This window comes from Coniophora puteana (genome assembly GCF_000271625.1).
Source record: "Coniophora puteana RWD-64-598 SS2 unplaced genomic scaffold CONPUscaffold_15, whole genome shotgun sequence".
In the NCBI taxonomy this organism is placed as follows: Eukaryota; Fungi; Basidiomycota; class Agaricomycetes; order Boletales; family Coniophoraceae; genus Coniophora; species Coniophora puteana.
Window position 1 is genome coordinate 125,682 of NW_006913067.1, and position 14,526 is coordinate 140,207.

Below are 14,526 nucleotides of genomic sequence, written 5' to 3' on the forward strand. Positions count from 1 at the left end.
GCCCCTGCTCACTTTCCAACAGCCTTGTGCGCAAGCGCCTCAACCCCAGCCGCAACGTTCTGCAGCGTGCTTGTCGCATCTGCCGAAACCTGCGCATGCAACCATGCCTCGTTAGCCCTGACGTTCTCAGAACCCCGTCGTGGCAAAAGCACTCGCCAGCATGAAATTCGCCGCAACGGGCCTAAGCCCGTACTTCGCCAACCACTCCTGAATATGGAACCCCATGCGGTCCTTCAAATCCTCCTTCGGCGCGTTCTTCGTCTCCGGCTGCACCCCCTCGATGCCCCCGTCGCGCAGTGGTCCTTCACTGGCGCCTTCGGCGAGAACGAAGATGTACCGGTGCTGCCCCGAGCCGAGGCCGGGCGTGCACGGCAGATACTCCGTGATGGTGCGCACGGGCGTCGCGGTGCCGCTGCTGTCGCCAGTTGAGAATCGGACAATCTCGAGCCAGTGCCGGACTTCGCCCGTCGGGTCGTCGGTCGTGAACAGGTCCGGGTCAATCATAAGAATGGCATAGTCGGTGTCTTGCTGTTCGAGCTCTCTTTAGCGTCTTGAGATAAACAGCATAGTCGAGGACGGACGAACCTTGGCGCTGTGATATGATACCGCAGGTCTTTCGAGTGTTTGGCTCCGCGGGAGGACTTCGCCTGGTGAGATGGACTTGCCGCCGTAGCTGACGCTCAGCACTTCCGGGACGGTGTGAATGTACTTGGGGGTGATGTTGTGCTCTTGAAAGGCTTGCTTGATATCCATGGTTAACATTAACGTGCCAGCGTTTCCAGTGCTAGTGGGGTATGGTAGAGGTGTTCGTTCGGGTTCGCCATCTTGGCGCTGCGCGCATATATCTAGCGGCGAGCCCCAGCGTCAGACATGACGATGCGCCTCTCCAACATACTTTTGCAGGTATCATGATTCGTTTATTACTGACTGGTCAAAGGAACAATGGCGTTGATTATACGTATGCTATGACGCGCGCCCCCACACGTGGACGCAAAGGTGCGTTCCAAATTTAGAACCCTGCTACCACGTCGTGCCTTTAGCTCTGCCTTTCAAAGCGACTTCTTTACCGTACTGAACGCCTTCCGAGGTTCCGACTCTCGCTGACTTCTCTCTGTCTACAGGCAACGAATGTCATTTTTTTAATCTCTAGAGAAAAGGCCGAACCTCGGGTTCCTGTCGATCTATATCTATCGACCGGTGCCTTGCAACTGACAGACCGCCAGGGCCTGCATTCCTACCCGTACCTCTGTCGAAGTGGAGCCTCCTCGTACCTTTCACTCTAGAATGGCGTGCTATTATAGGCTGTTATTCGGATCAGAATATTTGATGAATGTTTAGGCTAACACCGACGGTGAGCTTGCTACGCACATACCAGCGTAGACCAGTGTGTACCTGCGTCAAAGGACTCGTGGTCTTTGTCTGGATTCCTATCCTCTTAGCTGTGCCGTTTGTCCTAACACGCACGTACAGCTCAGAAGACTGACAGTTATTCATGTTTATGAACGTCGTAGCCTCGAACTCCGTCTGGACGCTTGCGGATACCTAACGTCTCACACACGTCGTCGACGCTTACAGGTTCATGTATCCTAGTACTATCTCCCATCGACCTTGGCTCGGTAATTCATGCTGGCCGCGGCTTGGTTCTTCCCATGTCCTTGATCGCTTAGACGAGCGCGCTGATGCTGCAGCTTGGTACAACTCAAAGTCAGGGGCTGCGAACAAACATTACGTCATAACGCATGGCACTACAGCAGCCTCGACGAGTCTCGACGAGTCCGAAAGCTGCCAGCAGCTTTGTGTGCTGAACAAAAGGTGCCGGTGAACTCAGAAACCGGTGAGCACACGTATGATGACGCTTCCGACTGGGTGAACAAGTAAAGCAAGCAAACAGGTTGCGTTCGGCTGTTCTCGAGCCGGCGAGGGTCTGCCGAAGCCATCAAAATGCCTCAAAAGCTTCCTCGCAGAGCTTCCGGTATCTTCCTCCTCCCTTTCACGGGTGTGGTGCTTTTGCACATGGCCGCGCATGCTCTCGCTTGGACAGTGCTTCTCCCGCGGACTCATTTGCATATGATCTGCATGTTTGAAGATGTTTGATGGTTGGCGGTTGTTGGCGGCCCGACCCACACATGAGCCGCCGGAGCAGGTGGCAGCTTTAATGGTCTCTATGATGCGATGGCTGATACGCGATGCGGGGAAATCACTTTCGTGATAACAGCGACAACGCACGAGGGGCCAGTGCTGTGTCGTTTTGATGTGATGGATCTGTGGTGATATCGATGTTGGCTGATTAGCTTCATTCGTGATCGATCATCGGTGCATCATTTCTATCTCCATCCTCATATTTGAGTTCAGCAAACTGACTCAGGGTACCTGCGATTAGGGCTGGGTTAGAAATGTCATTGTTATTAACACCCTAATAAATAACATGTTATTAACATGTTTATAACATTTATGACAACGGTTGGCCACTGAGCACTTGTCATTTATTGTTATTTATCCACAAAATGCAGGAGGCCATAGGCCCGAAGCTGCCGATGCTTGTTTGCTCACCCTGACCCCTATGATCTCGAGACAGCTCGTCTCGACGAGGCACTCTCCAAGGAGTGCACTTCCGGACCAGCACCCTTTGTCACCCGGGCTTCGACACAATGGGCTGTGGCCGAGTATGTCAAACTGGACAAACCAGGGCTTGAGGAGCTCATTTCACCTTCCACCGGCAACAGTACTACCCAGCAATCACACACTAACAGCATAATTAGCAGTGTCAACGAGGTGGATGACGAAAAGTGGGATATGGCAGATATGGGTCTCTGATTTACTCGTGCTAATAGTACTACTGTAGCTTTTGATAGCGTTGACTTCAGTGTTGCTTCAGCAATATTGTCAATATCGCGCGTTTGTCTGGCTCTATATGGCCAGTTACTTCAAACTCAGCTGTTATATCGCTCATGTTGCCACTACCGGAGGTGGGTGCAGGTGCCCCGTTCCGCAAACACTCACACGTAGGCCTTCATCAGGCCCCAAAAGACTTAGAATGCGCTTTACCGCTCGCAATCGGGCTCTGATGTACATGCGCTCTGGGCAAGGCCCGGCTTCGAGTAAAATGCCTAGCCATAATCTAAAGTCGGGGCCTGGCGGCACTCACGCACATGCACCCCTTCTGTAAACCCATAATAAACTGGCGTATATACCATAGCAATCACGTCGGGTACTCGTTACTGATACCAGACAATACGAAAGCCAGTACCATGCACGCGTCAAGGCTGCAGCAGGGTTGGTTCGGTTTATTTTTGACGAGTCATTCGCTGTCATTTATTATTTATTACATGTTATAAACAAAATGGGTGTCATTTATTCGCCTGTTAATAACAAGCCATTAATAACTGACACGGGGTACCAAAAATTTCTGACATAAATAACAAGGCCGGATATATTTCTAACACAGCCCTACCTGCGATGATCGCACGATAGCTAATATAGATCCCACTAATGACTTTTCAAACTCTTACCAATGCAGCACAGTCGATCTCTCTTTCGAACCCCCAAAAGCCTCCCGGTAGAACACGAAGACAGATAGTGTACGTAAAGCTGAAAACTTGTTCCTGGACTAAACCTCACGAGCGACCTGCTGACGTCCCTTTCTTCGATTCCGAAAGCATTGGTTTCATCAGATTTCATCGCCTCATGCCTCGCAGTTTTCATAAAGCAGCAACTCCCATTCAAATTCAACACTATCTCGATATCTATCTCATCATCTCTTCTCAAAGCTCTCAATGAGGTCTACGGTATGTTGGCTCAAAGTTGACTAATCTCTCAAATGCTATCGGGGATGTTACCAGCGTGGCGATTCGCTTTCCAGGCGTGCCTCTACCTCAAGGTAGCCATTGGGAGCCTAGCCTTGAGTATCGTACTACCATCGTTTATCGGCGTGGAGGTATCCGCAAAGGTTAGTACCTCTTAATATTGGATGTGGGCATAGGTGGGTACACCCCCGCAGCTCCTTCATCCGCTAACCGAGTGACCTCTGCGACCAATGCGTTCGCTACGTCTTCTCCACAACCACCAAGGGTAAGTAGGCGGGAAGGAGCAGTTATCTCACCAGATATCTTATGTGAGCATGAGGAGAATAAACATTGTGACAGCGATAGTGGCCGTTGCATAGTAAACAGAATGCATTGGGCTTCATGGTATGCAACAGCCACTGTCGCTGAAACACATTTGAGGCTCTACTATTCTTGGGCTATTGGGAGGGCTGCAGGTTGAAAGTGCGCCTAATATCCTAAGTCAGGTATTTCTTAATATCTAGTTGTCTTATTGCTCGTGATCTTGGTTGGTTGACAAGCTGAAAGAAGTATACTGACCGGATGTAACTACAGTACTGCCAGAGCGATATTCAGAAGCGACTCTCATCCGATTGGATGCTCTGCTTGAAAATAGATAAGATGCGGTATTATATCATCGCCAACGCAATACCATATCTGCTCCAATACCACTAGTATACATGATTCGACCTTTTCAGGTACAAAACAAGATGTACAATACACAATGCATGACGTTTGTACGCCAAGCGTATGAAGGTTAAAACGTTGATAGTTCGCACCTACAGCAACCTATATCCGATTGACCCAACAACCTCTTTCCAGCCCACTAACCCTACAGCAAACAAAAATCCGACGACGAACGCACCAACTGTCTTCGCATCCACTAACGCACCTCCATTCTTCTCAACCTTCGTCTCCACTCCAGCTTCAACAGCCCTCGGCGCCTTCCTCGCGCTCGCGTACTTCTCGCTCTTCCGATCAAACGAGTTCACCTCCATGCGCTGCTCCAGCGGTTTAGAGCTCAGCCCCGGAAGCCCGTCCAGGCTGTGCATGTTCTGCGCGCGCCACCAGTCGCGCATGCCTCCGCCGATGTAGTCTTCAGCACCGACGGACGCGTTCTCCCCGCCTCCTGGTGTGCGTTGGGCAGCGAGTGATCCTCCGGTGGCGTCGACGGTGCGGTCTGCTTTCTCGAGGGATTCGCACCATCCTTCGAGGGCGGAGCGGTGGCCCTCGAATTTGTACTTGGGGACGCCGAAGCCGCAGGACTGGACGAATGGATGATCACTTGAGATGAAAGTTGGAAGGATGGGAATGGGAAAGACGTACCGTCCCGATTTTGAACACGTCGATCACGATAACGGCTCGCGAGCCGGCCTTGCGCTGTCCAGATGGGATCAGGGCTTCGTACTCCGGCGTACCGACTTCGTGCACTTTGCCTACACGACGTAAGGTCAGCATTGGCCAAGGGGAGGGGGACTCGGACTGGGGGGAAGTATAGGCCCAGCGAAGACTTAGAGGATATGATAGACGTACCTTTCCCAACTAAACGCATGAGCCTTGGTCCCCCTTCCATCGCCTGAAACAGAATGGTGATACGTCCATTTCCCGGTTCACGAAGGTGCGAGATGGTTTCGATGCCTGCAGCAACATTAGCTCATTACTATCGCAAAGTTGAAAGCAGACACCAAAGGGTCACAGGGAGCAACCCATGCCTTCGTATCGGAACGGGTTTATCGGGGATGATAGGTCAAGCACTCACCACTTCCTGTCAGATCCTCATACCACACCTGGTTGGGACTGGTCATATGGAAGGAATCCGGGGTCGACTTGGGCGAGAGGTTAACGTGTCCGTCGCCGCTAAGCGGCGCAGACGATACCCAGAACATGGGCTGCTTGAGCATCCATACAGCAAGGTCTTCGGGAATGTGATCGTAGAACTTTCCCATGGTAGCAAAAGTTTGCGATCGACAATGTAAGAAGATGTTAAGTCGTCTGTGACTCTCGTCAGTGGTGGTGTCCCAATAAGATACGTTGGTAAAACTTGGTATCAAGGAATAAGCGGAGTCCCACCTCACGAGAGCATTGAGGGCTATATGACTGTCGGACTTATAAGCTCCAGCGATGACCACGATCACGAGCACGGCCGAAGGATGTTCCAATGATAGATTCTGACCTGAACGTGGAAAACATGACTTCACCATCCTTCGTCGGCGCGTCGGGGTCGGCCCAGAGCAAGAGTTACTGGGATAGAAACCCTACTTGATCGGTTGACTACGGCCGTCGAATCTGAGAGCTAGCATACTGTGTTAAGGGAAAGGGAAGGAGAAACGTAGGATGGACGTTGAGACGACCCAGGTATAGAGGGTGGGAACAATATGCGTCACTGCCAATGACATCGGGCAAGCTCCTTTCGATGGTTGTGATGTCACACAAGGCTGGATATGTCACAGCGCGTTCATCCGAGTCAGCAGCCACGTCAGCGTACTAGGGTCAAGACGCCGGTGTATCAGAGCATTGTCTTTGCGACATTGAGGATGAATTAATAGTCGTCACAAAATTCTTATGATTGACAACGTATCATGAAGTTTAGCCGAAGAGCCTGCCTCCCACAAATCCAATGGATTCAACAACGTCTTTCCACCCGATCAAACCTGCCATACACACACCACCAAGCAGAAACGCACCGACCGTCTTTGCATCTACTGACAAGACCCCCTTCTGTGACTCTGCACTAGATTGATTGCCAGCCTCGATGGCCTTTGGGGCCTTCTTGCTGGTTGCATACGCAGGACTCTTCCGGTCAAACGAGTTGTTTGGCATACGCTGCTCAAGCACCCCGGCGCCCAGCCCGGGCAAGCCGTCGAGGCTCTGCATATTCTGCATGTGCCACCAGTCGCGCATGCCCTTGACGTCGTCATATCCCTGTGGGATGGGCTTTCCGCCTAGAGGGGCACCTGAGAGGTCGGCGGCGCGATCAGGCTTTTCGAGGTTCTCGCACCATCCTTCAAGAGCGGAGCGATGGCCTTCGAATTTATATTTTGGGACGCCGAAGCCGCAGGACTGCAGAAGGGAAGACATTCAGCGCGCTGCGAGGCCGGGGATAGTGGGGTGAAAGTGGGTGAAAAGGGGCCAAGGTTGAAGACGTACCGTTCCGACTTTGTAGACGTCGATGACGATGACTGCTCGCGACCCGGCCTTGCGATTCTCTCGGGGGATGAGGGTCTCATACTCGGGCGTGCCGAGCTCGTGCACTCTGCCTTTACGAGGTGAAGGTCAGCATCACGGAACCAATATCACACCAAAAAGCGCCCCAAACGTGTAAAAAAAGGGCCTGAGGCTCGCGCTAGCCCCGAGCAGGCAGGGAGGGCTGGAAAACCGCAAGGCGATGATGGATTTTGGGGTAAATGAGGAACATACCTTTGCCAAAAAGACGCATGAGGCGTGGTCCGCCCTCCATCGCCTGAAAGAGGATGGTGACGCGCCCATTGCCGGGTTCACGAAGGTGCGAAATGGTTTCGATACCTGCGAGCACGTCAACGTCAGCGTCGTTGCGAGAAAGAGCGACATTCAACAGCACCAGAAAACGAGCGACATGTCAACGCTAGGGCTGTTGGGGCATAGAACGCAGATGAAGGACTCACCACTTCCTGTTAGATCCTCATACCAGACCTGTGTCGGGCTGGTCATATGAAAGCTATCCGGGGTGGCCTTGGGGGAGACATTGACATGCCCCTCTCCGCTGAGCGGAGCCGAGGAAACCCAAAACATGGGTTGCTTGAGCATCCATTCGGCGAGGTCGTTAGGGATATGGTCGTAGAAAAGGCCCATTATTCCAAGAGTTTCAGGAAACGAGTTGTGTGGAAGTGTTGAACTGTTTTAACAGAGGAGGCCTTGTGCACGGAAGGAGGGTAGCAAAGATGTGGTTCGAACTCAAGAGGCAAATCAACGAAGACGCCTTAAATGCGGAAGGAGCAAGGAAAGCGCATGATCATAGAACTCAGCCAAGGTCACGGGGATAGCCAGCGCTGAAGCTGAAGCGCTGACGAATGCTGCGCGGCTGCCTAGCGATATTGGCATGCTGGACCCAGACTGTGCTTGGAGTCCGAGCGTTTCGCTGACCCATGCATGGGATCGAGAGGGCGAGCAGGGCGGAATCTTGTATATGTGGCCTTACTGAAACGCGTGAAGCAGAAGCAGAAGTTGAGTGAGAAGGAGCTGATAGTAGTAGGAATGAATAATGAAGTCAATGCGATACTTATTGGACCGAGGAGAGCGTGATAACGGAAGGCGCGTCGGAAATTCTCGGGAGCACTGATGACGTTAATCGTGGGAAAATGCACTTCAACTCCGATAGCTGCCTGAGCGCCTGGCTTTAGCTGACCCCAACGCCAATATCAACGAACGGATACCCTAAACCTTTCTACGAACACAAAAACATGCCTATTAACTATAATATCCTTCATACAGACAGATCTGAGTCTCAGAGGTGGCTGCTGCTGCTGCATTCCGGGTTGAACATTTGCGGACTGTCATCTGGCTTACTCGCCACTGTCTTCGTTAGCTTACGGGGGTCAACCGGCAGCCAGGCATGCAATCCTTGTAAACACGAGATACGTGTACGCGGTGGGATACAAATCTGATCTTACAGTGCATTCGTTATGAGTGCTCGTATGACATTATCCAGAAAAAACGATGCAAAGACAAAGCTTCGAACGTAAGGGTCCACAGAAGAGTCTACTTATAACTGTGAATTCGTGAACAGCTGCTACTTAACTGTATTTCCGGACGCGAAATTGTACCTATATCAGGCTTCCGTTTACGACTTGAAGCTGGTATACAGCAGCAAGACTTGGATGTGGGTTCAATGTTCTACATTGAGTCCTGTCTTCGTCAGGTATTCCTCCACGTCCTGGTTTTTTTGCGTGTCCTCTCGTCCTCTCGCAACGGCCAGCAGTATCCCCATCAGCCACATCGAACTAAGTACTGCGGTGCGTGAGATACCGGTTCACCACTAATGCAATGAGGGTAGACTGATACTGTTAGAGAATTATGATGGTTACATGGCGTGATGAAGTCTAGTTGAGAAGCCTACTCCCCAAAGCTCCAACAGACTCAACGATATATTTCCACCCGAATAACCCTGCCATGCACACTCCGCCAAGTAAGAATGCACCAACCGTCTTCACATCCACCGGCACAGCCCCTCTCTCTGTCTCTGTACTAGATTCGACACCCGCCTCAACGGCATTCGGCACCTTCTTTACGGTCGCATACGCCGAGCTTCTACGGTCAAACGAGTTAATGGGAATGCGCTGCTCGAGCACCCCAGCGCTCAGCCCAGGCAGGCCGTCGATACTTTCCATGTTCTGCCAATGCCACCAGTCGCGCACACCTTTGACGTCCTCAAACCCCTTCGGAGTGTAAGCCCGTCCTCGTCCTTACTACGCCACACCGCGCCACAACCGCACCAGTCACCGATCGAATTCCAGTCCACCGCAGTCTCGATATCTCGACTGCGATCTCCACTTCTTGCTTCCTCGGATTATACTTCCGCACCGACGAACATTCTCATTCGCTCGATTCAGTTTTGACATTCACGGACTTTATCTATTTATACGCGCCGCTCCCTTACTGGAGCGGCATCTCCTCCTCGTCTCATATTCTCTTGCTCCTCCCTGTATACGTTCTACTCGTCTACGATATACATCGTCGTCCTGCTCAGTCTCGCCCGAATTCAGTGTTGCCGCCTTCGTGCGGACTTCCACGGAGCGGGCTTGTTACCGAGGGGGACGCCCGATAGGTCTGCAGTGCGATCCGACTTTTCGAGAGTCTCGCACCAGCCTTCGAGGGCGGAGCGGTGACATTCAAACTTGTACTTCGGGACGCCGAAACCACAGGACTAAAAGATGAGTATTAGCTACTCGTGAGGACGAGGATATCGCGATGAGGTAGAACGGGTTAAAGACGTACCGTTCCGACTTGTTAGACACCAATGACAATGGCTGCTCGTGAGCCGGCTTTGCGATTTTCGCGCGGGATGAGGGACTCGTACTCGGGCGTGCCAATTTCAGAAACTTTGCCTGAAGATTGAGGTCAGCAACTTAAACCTGATATTCTCCGAGAGATATTTTCACTCAATCAAGCTACGAGCGTACCTTTGCCGAAAAGTCGCAGAAGACGAGGACCGCCCTCCATCGCCTGGAAGAGGACAGTGGTACGTCCGTTGCCGGGTTCGCGGAGATGCGAAATGGTTTCAACGCCTGCATACGCATAAGTGTCAGCATCACTGCGAAGAAGAGTAGTGATCGTCGGACGGCACAACATCGACACTAGAGTAACACTCGCACAGAGCACGGGCGAAGAACTCACCGCTTCCACTCAGATCCTCGTACCAGACCTGGTTCGGGTTGGTCATATGAAAACTGTCCGGAGTTCCCTTTGGCGATACATTGACATGCCCCTCGCCGCTGAGAGGTGCTGAGGAGACCCAGAACATGGGTTGTTTGAGCATCCATTCGGCGAGGTCTTCAGGAATGTGGTCGTAGAAAAGGCCCATGCTTCAGAAAACGAATGTGAGGATGTTGAACTTTCAACAAAATGTGGGGCCAGCTGCGGTAGGGATGTGATTTAATTGCAAGAGGTGAAGCGGGAAGGTATTATATGTATGTGCATGGAATCAGGCACCCGCACAACTTGGTCACCCACTCACAGGGACGGCGAGTGCCGACGAGTGCTGTACGGCTGCTTATCACACTGAAATACCCAGGCTGCGGTTGCCATAGTCCGGCGAGCCGGGTCGTTGGAGAAAGAACGGGAGCGTGGAGTAGTACTCAGTATGTGACAAACAAAGTGGAAGGTAAGAACGAAGGTTTGATGAGAGGTGCTAGGAGTGGGTCTCGCTTATCAGATAAAGCCAAGTTACGGCGTTGCCGAGATCTACGGGACTGCGCGAGTGCACTTTGGGATTTTTCGGCACTTGAGAGCTCCGAGACGTCACAGCTTGTACGTAATCTCCCAAGCTCCTTTAACTGCACGAGGCCACATGCCGTTGGGCAAGCTTTTCAAGTCTGGCCGCATTCTCCTTTGTTTTCAGGGTTCTAATCCACTCCGCATAGTCACATAGCATTGAGAATATATCTGTTGTTTTATAGATCTGCGAACGACTCCCATTTGGAAGTGAAAGATATAAGTGAGACTATTCCCCCCTCTCTCCTCGCTTCTGACGCGAGGTTGGTATACAAAAGCAAAGCATCGATGCTGGCTCTGTATCGCCTTCGTCATTTACTTCTTGGCCCTCTCGACCTTGCACACTGGCATCTGCAGTGTTAACGTCCGACTCACTACCCGAATCTGAATCGGGGTCCTCTCGCTCGCTCGCTCTTCTACGACGGCTAATGGTATCGCCGGCAGCCACGTTACGCTGAAGTTGGTACAATGAAAAGGGGGACGCCTAACGTTGATAGCGGAAGAGGCTCACCAGTTTTGCCTTTGCAGTGCTGATAATCGTTGGGAGGCCAAAAGAACGCCGTACATTTGTTGTATTCTCCAGAGGATACTCCTCGTTTCCACCCTCTTGATCGGTTCTGTGTCGATGAAGGGAGTGCAGCCATAATCTGCTCAGTATACCGAGGTTTGGGGCCGTCGATTTGACCTTTTTAGGCGCCGGGGATAACCCGTTTTCGCCTCGTCGCAAAGGATCGTTGTGTCTAGGCGCAGGCGGATCCTTCCATAGACACGGATCAGGAACGTCAAACAGCGAGAGGAAAATCTCACGTGTTGCAGAGGGTCCTCGTCAGTGAAAAGTCCTCGATGAGGGTGATGTCTACGGCCTCTTGCGTCGCGCGATATCGTTGCCGGCATCTTTATCCCAACCAATTGAGCGAGAGCGTGAAGTCAACTTTGCAAGACGTACGTTGAGTAAACTCTCCAATGAAATGTCTGCCTGAACGAAATGAGCACGCGTTAGCTTAGGCTCTAATGTCGTGGTACTAACCCTTCCACGCGACGTGCCCCCTCCGGCCTGAGATGCTTTCTTGACTTGTACCTGTGCTAACTGTGTTAGCAGTCTTTGAGTCTATGCGTACTGGAGTGTAACGACGGTGACAACTGCACCTTTGGGAGAACTTGGGTTCCGGAAACAGCGTCCCAAACTCTCAGGTGCGTTTCTTGAGACCCGGTCAGAATGAAAGCGCCGTCTGGTGAAAAAGCAGCCGCCCGAACATTGTTTTCATGCTTAAGAGCATGAACAAGACCGCCGGACTCCGCATCGTGAACGCATAATATGTCGTTGCATGACCCCACAATAAATGTGCGCCCGCTCGGAGAATACGCCACAACGTCCAAGTATTCATCTTCGATCGCTTTTGTTTTCTTTTCCTTCTGCAGCTCTAGTACCTTATCTCCACGCGTTATGTCCCATACGCGGACCACGTGGTCTTCAGCACCGCTTACGAAGTGGGACCCATCGGGCGAGAAGCTGACTGAACGTACAGGGGACCCATGATTGAAGCTAGTAAGGAGCGTGTAGGTGGCGATGTCCCAGATGTAGACATTGTGGTCGAGCGATGCGCTGGCAATCCGTCGACCGTCCCGCGAGACGTCAAGTCCCCACACAGCTGTCTTTGGCGTGAGCGGCGGTATGACGTGAACCAGGTCTCCGGTATGGGTATCCCAGATTCCAATTGATCCGAGTCTACAACCGCTGATGACGAGAGAATCGTCGGGTGAGAACTTCACTGCCATGACGTGATAGTCGTGCTCCCTGAAAGGAGGGTACACAAGATCCTGTGTCTCTGTGTTCCACAGGCCTACTGTATAATCTTCGCAGCCGGTTACCAGCAGAGTGCCATCGGATGAGATGTCAACGCAGAGGATGTCCGGATGTTTATCTGGATCAAATGGGTGGCCGACGAAAGGAGTGCTGAGATCTTTACCCGTCTTAGCGTCCCATACTCGCACCACAGAACGGCTTCCAGCAGAGGCAAATCGTTCACCGTCAGGATACCATGCTAATGCGATTGGGATCTCAAACCGCCCCATGCTGCCATTTTGTCAGAATCAGATAGATACATCAGCAGTGTTGGCTTGTTGACATACATATCTTCTTCCGGGGAACACGGTTCTTCTTTCACTCCCTGCCATCGCCATTCAAGGTCAGAAACATGCTAGCTCTCTCAGTAGAAATGGCGTGTACCTGAGGGAGAATGACTTTGCCTGTTGAGATGCTTCGCACATAGATGCTGTCGTTGCCGCTCCAGCAAGCAAAGTGCTCTCCGTCGGGGGAGCATGCCACTCGGCTAGAGAATAAGTATAGCTGGTAGAAAGGTCCTATCGTGAGGCGGCACTCGCCACTAGTGGTGCTCCATATCCGCCAGGTGTGGTCGCTAGAGGTGCTGATCAGCTCCGTCCCATCGACGGAGAAGTCGACGTAGTTGACGGTGTCACGATGTCCCCTGAGAACAGCACCGATAGGTTTCCCGTTGTTGGGATCCCAAAGGCGGATAGTATGGTCTGAAGAGCCGCTCACGAGCAAGCGTCCGTCGGGTGAGTACGCAACGGTATGAACTACGCCTTTATGTCCAACGAATGCATTCGAGTCGGCTAAGATCTCTCTTCGCGACACGTCGTAAAGGCAGATGCTACTGTTGTTCATTGCTAGTGCGCAGTGTTCACCGTTAGGGGAGAATGCAAGCTGCTTGATCCATCCAGGGAGTTGTGACGTTGCGAGACACTCTCCAGAAGACGTATCCCAAATCTTGAACAGGGAATCGTCTCCGCCGCTTGCTATCAGCTTATCATCTGGAGAGAAGCGAGCCGTGTTCACATGCCATTGATGTCCGCGAAGAGGGCCCAGCACTGGGAGATAGGTGTCTGCATCCCACACATATAATGTTTTGTCATACGATGAAGTAAGCAGCCGTCGTCCACAGGATGAAAACACGACTTCTGTGATGCCCTGGGTATGGCCCACTAAAGGCGTTCCAACACGCATGCCACTCGCCGAATCCCACAGCACAGTCTTGTTGTCCATGGCTCCTGTAGCGATGTGTTGACCATCGGGAGAGTAAGCTATACATTTGACCTGGGTGGTACATTCGAGTGGTCGAGGAGTTTCAGTCGGCATGAGGGAGTAGTCGACTCTTCAGCGAAGCGGGGACTGCGTGAAAGAAATTGGTGAAGGAAACAACGGAGTTGTGGGTGCTTGTTGTACTCAACTTCGCGGCGAAGCGGCGTTGCTTAACGACGCTTAGTTCCTTGACAGATTGGCGCCCAATGATGATTGTATTACCTTACCACATCCGCCGCACTGGGAACGATGTATGCCTGTTTGAGATGTTGAGACTTATGCAGCTCAAGCAGGAGATTGGCTGACCAAGGGCATGCCTTGGAGATCCATTGGGATGCAGAGGGAGGACGGCAGGCGACAAACATTAGCTCAACACACTGCGGACAAACAGCGATTTTACCCGGGATGAATCGAGAGAAAGAGGCGGCGAGATGAAAGCCTTTTCCTCCGAGTTTCGGGGCCCTTTTTTGCACAGGAAAAGGATTCCTTTTAGCCGATGTTTGGGTCAATTTTGCTCTTGTAAAATGTACGGATTACTGCATTTGGTAAACACCTTCCCGTTTTAGACGTGTTTATATCCATTCTCCGCTCAAAAGTTCAAACTCCGGAGAAAAAGGGCTAACTTTTCAGTAACTTTTC

The 14,526-nt window shown here is 51.8% G+C and overlaps 4 protein-coding genes across 4 annotated transcripts; all 4 read right to left on the reverse strand.

Moving 5' to 3' along the window:
- Nucleotides 1-126: 126 nt before the first annotated feature.
- Nucleotides 127-753, reverse strand: CONPUDRAFT_158578 (PEBP-like protein; the record flags this gene model as incomplete). The annotated part of the gene is made up of 2 exons (XM_007775620.1): nucleotides 127-528; nucleotides 586-753. The coding sequence occupies 2 exons, from the start codon at nucleotides 751-753 to the stop codon at nucleotides 127-129; spliced, it is 570 nt and encodes a 189-aa protein (XP_007773810.1).
- Nucleotides 754-4,446: 3,693 nt separating this feature from the next.
- CONPUDRAFT_146921 (uncharacterized protein) lies at nucleotides 4,447-8,087 on the reverse strand. Its single transcript, XM_007775621.1, has 9 exons — nucleotides 7,463-8,087; nucleotides 7,239-7,343; nucleotides 6,969-7,078; nucleotides 6,506-6,881; nucleotides 5,581-5,994; nucleotides 5,355-5,459; nucleotides 5,148-5,257; nucleotides 4,714-5,086; nucleotides 4,447-4,653 (listed from the first exon to the last, which is right to left on the reverse strand). Exons 1-9 carry the CDS (start codon nucleotides 7,647-7,649, stop codon nucleotides 4,601-4,603), a joined length of 1,833 nt encoding a protein of 610 aa, XP_007773811.1. The 5' UTR covers nucleotides 7,650-8,087; the 3' UTR covers nucleotides 4,447-4,600.
- Nucleotides 8,088-8,896: 809 nt separating this feature from the next.
- Nucleotides 8,897-10,377, reverse strand: CONPUDRAFT_158580 (uncharacterized protein; the record flags this gene model as incomplete). Its single annotated transcript, XM_007775622.1, has 4 exons — nucleotides 8,897-9,232; nucleotides 9,819-9,901; nucleotides 9,977-10,081; nucleotides 10,191-10,377. 4 exons carry the CDS (start codon nucleotides 10,375-10,377, stop codon nucleotides 8,897-8,899), a joined length of 711 nt encoding a protein of 236 aa, XP_007773812.1.
- Nucleotides 10,378-11,590: 1,213 nt separating this feature from the next.
- CONPUDRAFT_158581 (WD40 repeat-like protein) lies at nucleotides 11,591-13,851 on the reverse strand (the record flags this gene model as incomplete). The annotated part of the gene is made up of 6 exons (XM_007775623.1): nucleotides 11,591-11,681; nucleotides 11,734-11,759; nucleotides 11,815-11,874; nucleotides 11,934-12,861; nucleotides 12,918-12,955; nucleotides 13,015-13,851. The coding sequence occupies 6 exons, from the start codon at nucleotides 13,849-13,851 to the stop codon at nucleotides 11,591-11,593; spliced, it is 1,980 nt and encodes a 659-aa protein (XP_007773813.1).
- Between the last annotated feature and the right edge of the window lie 675 nt (nucleotides 13,852-14,526).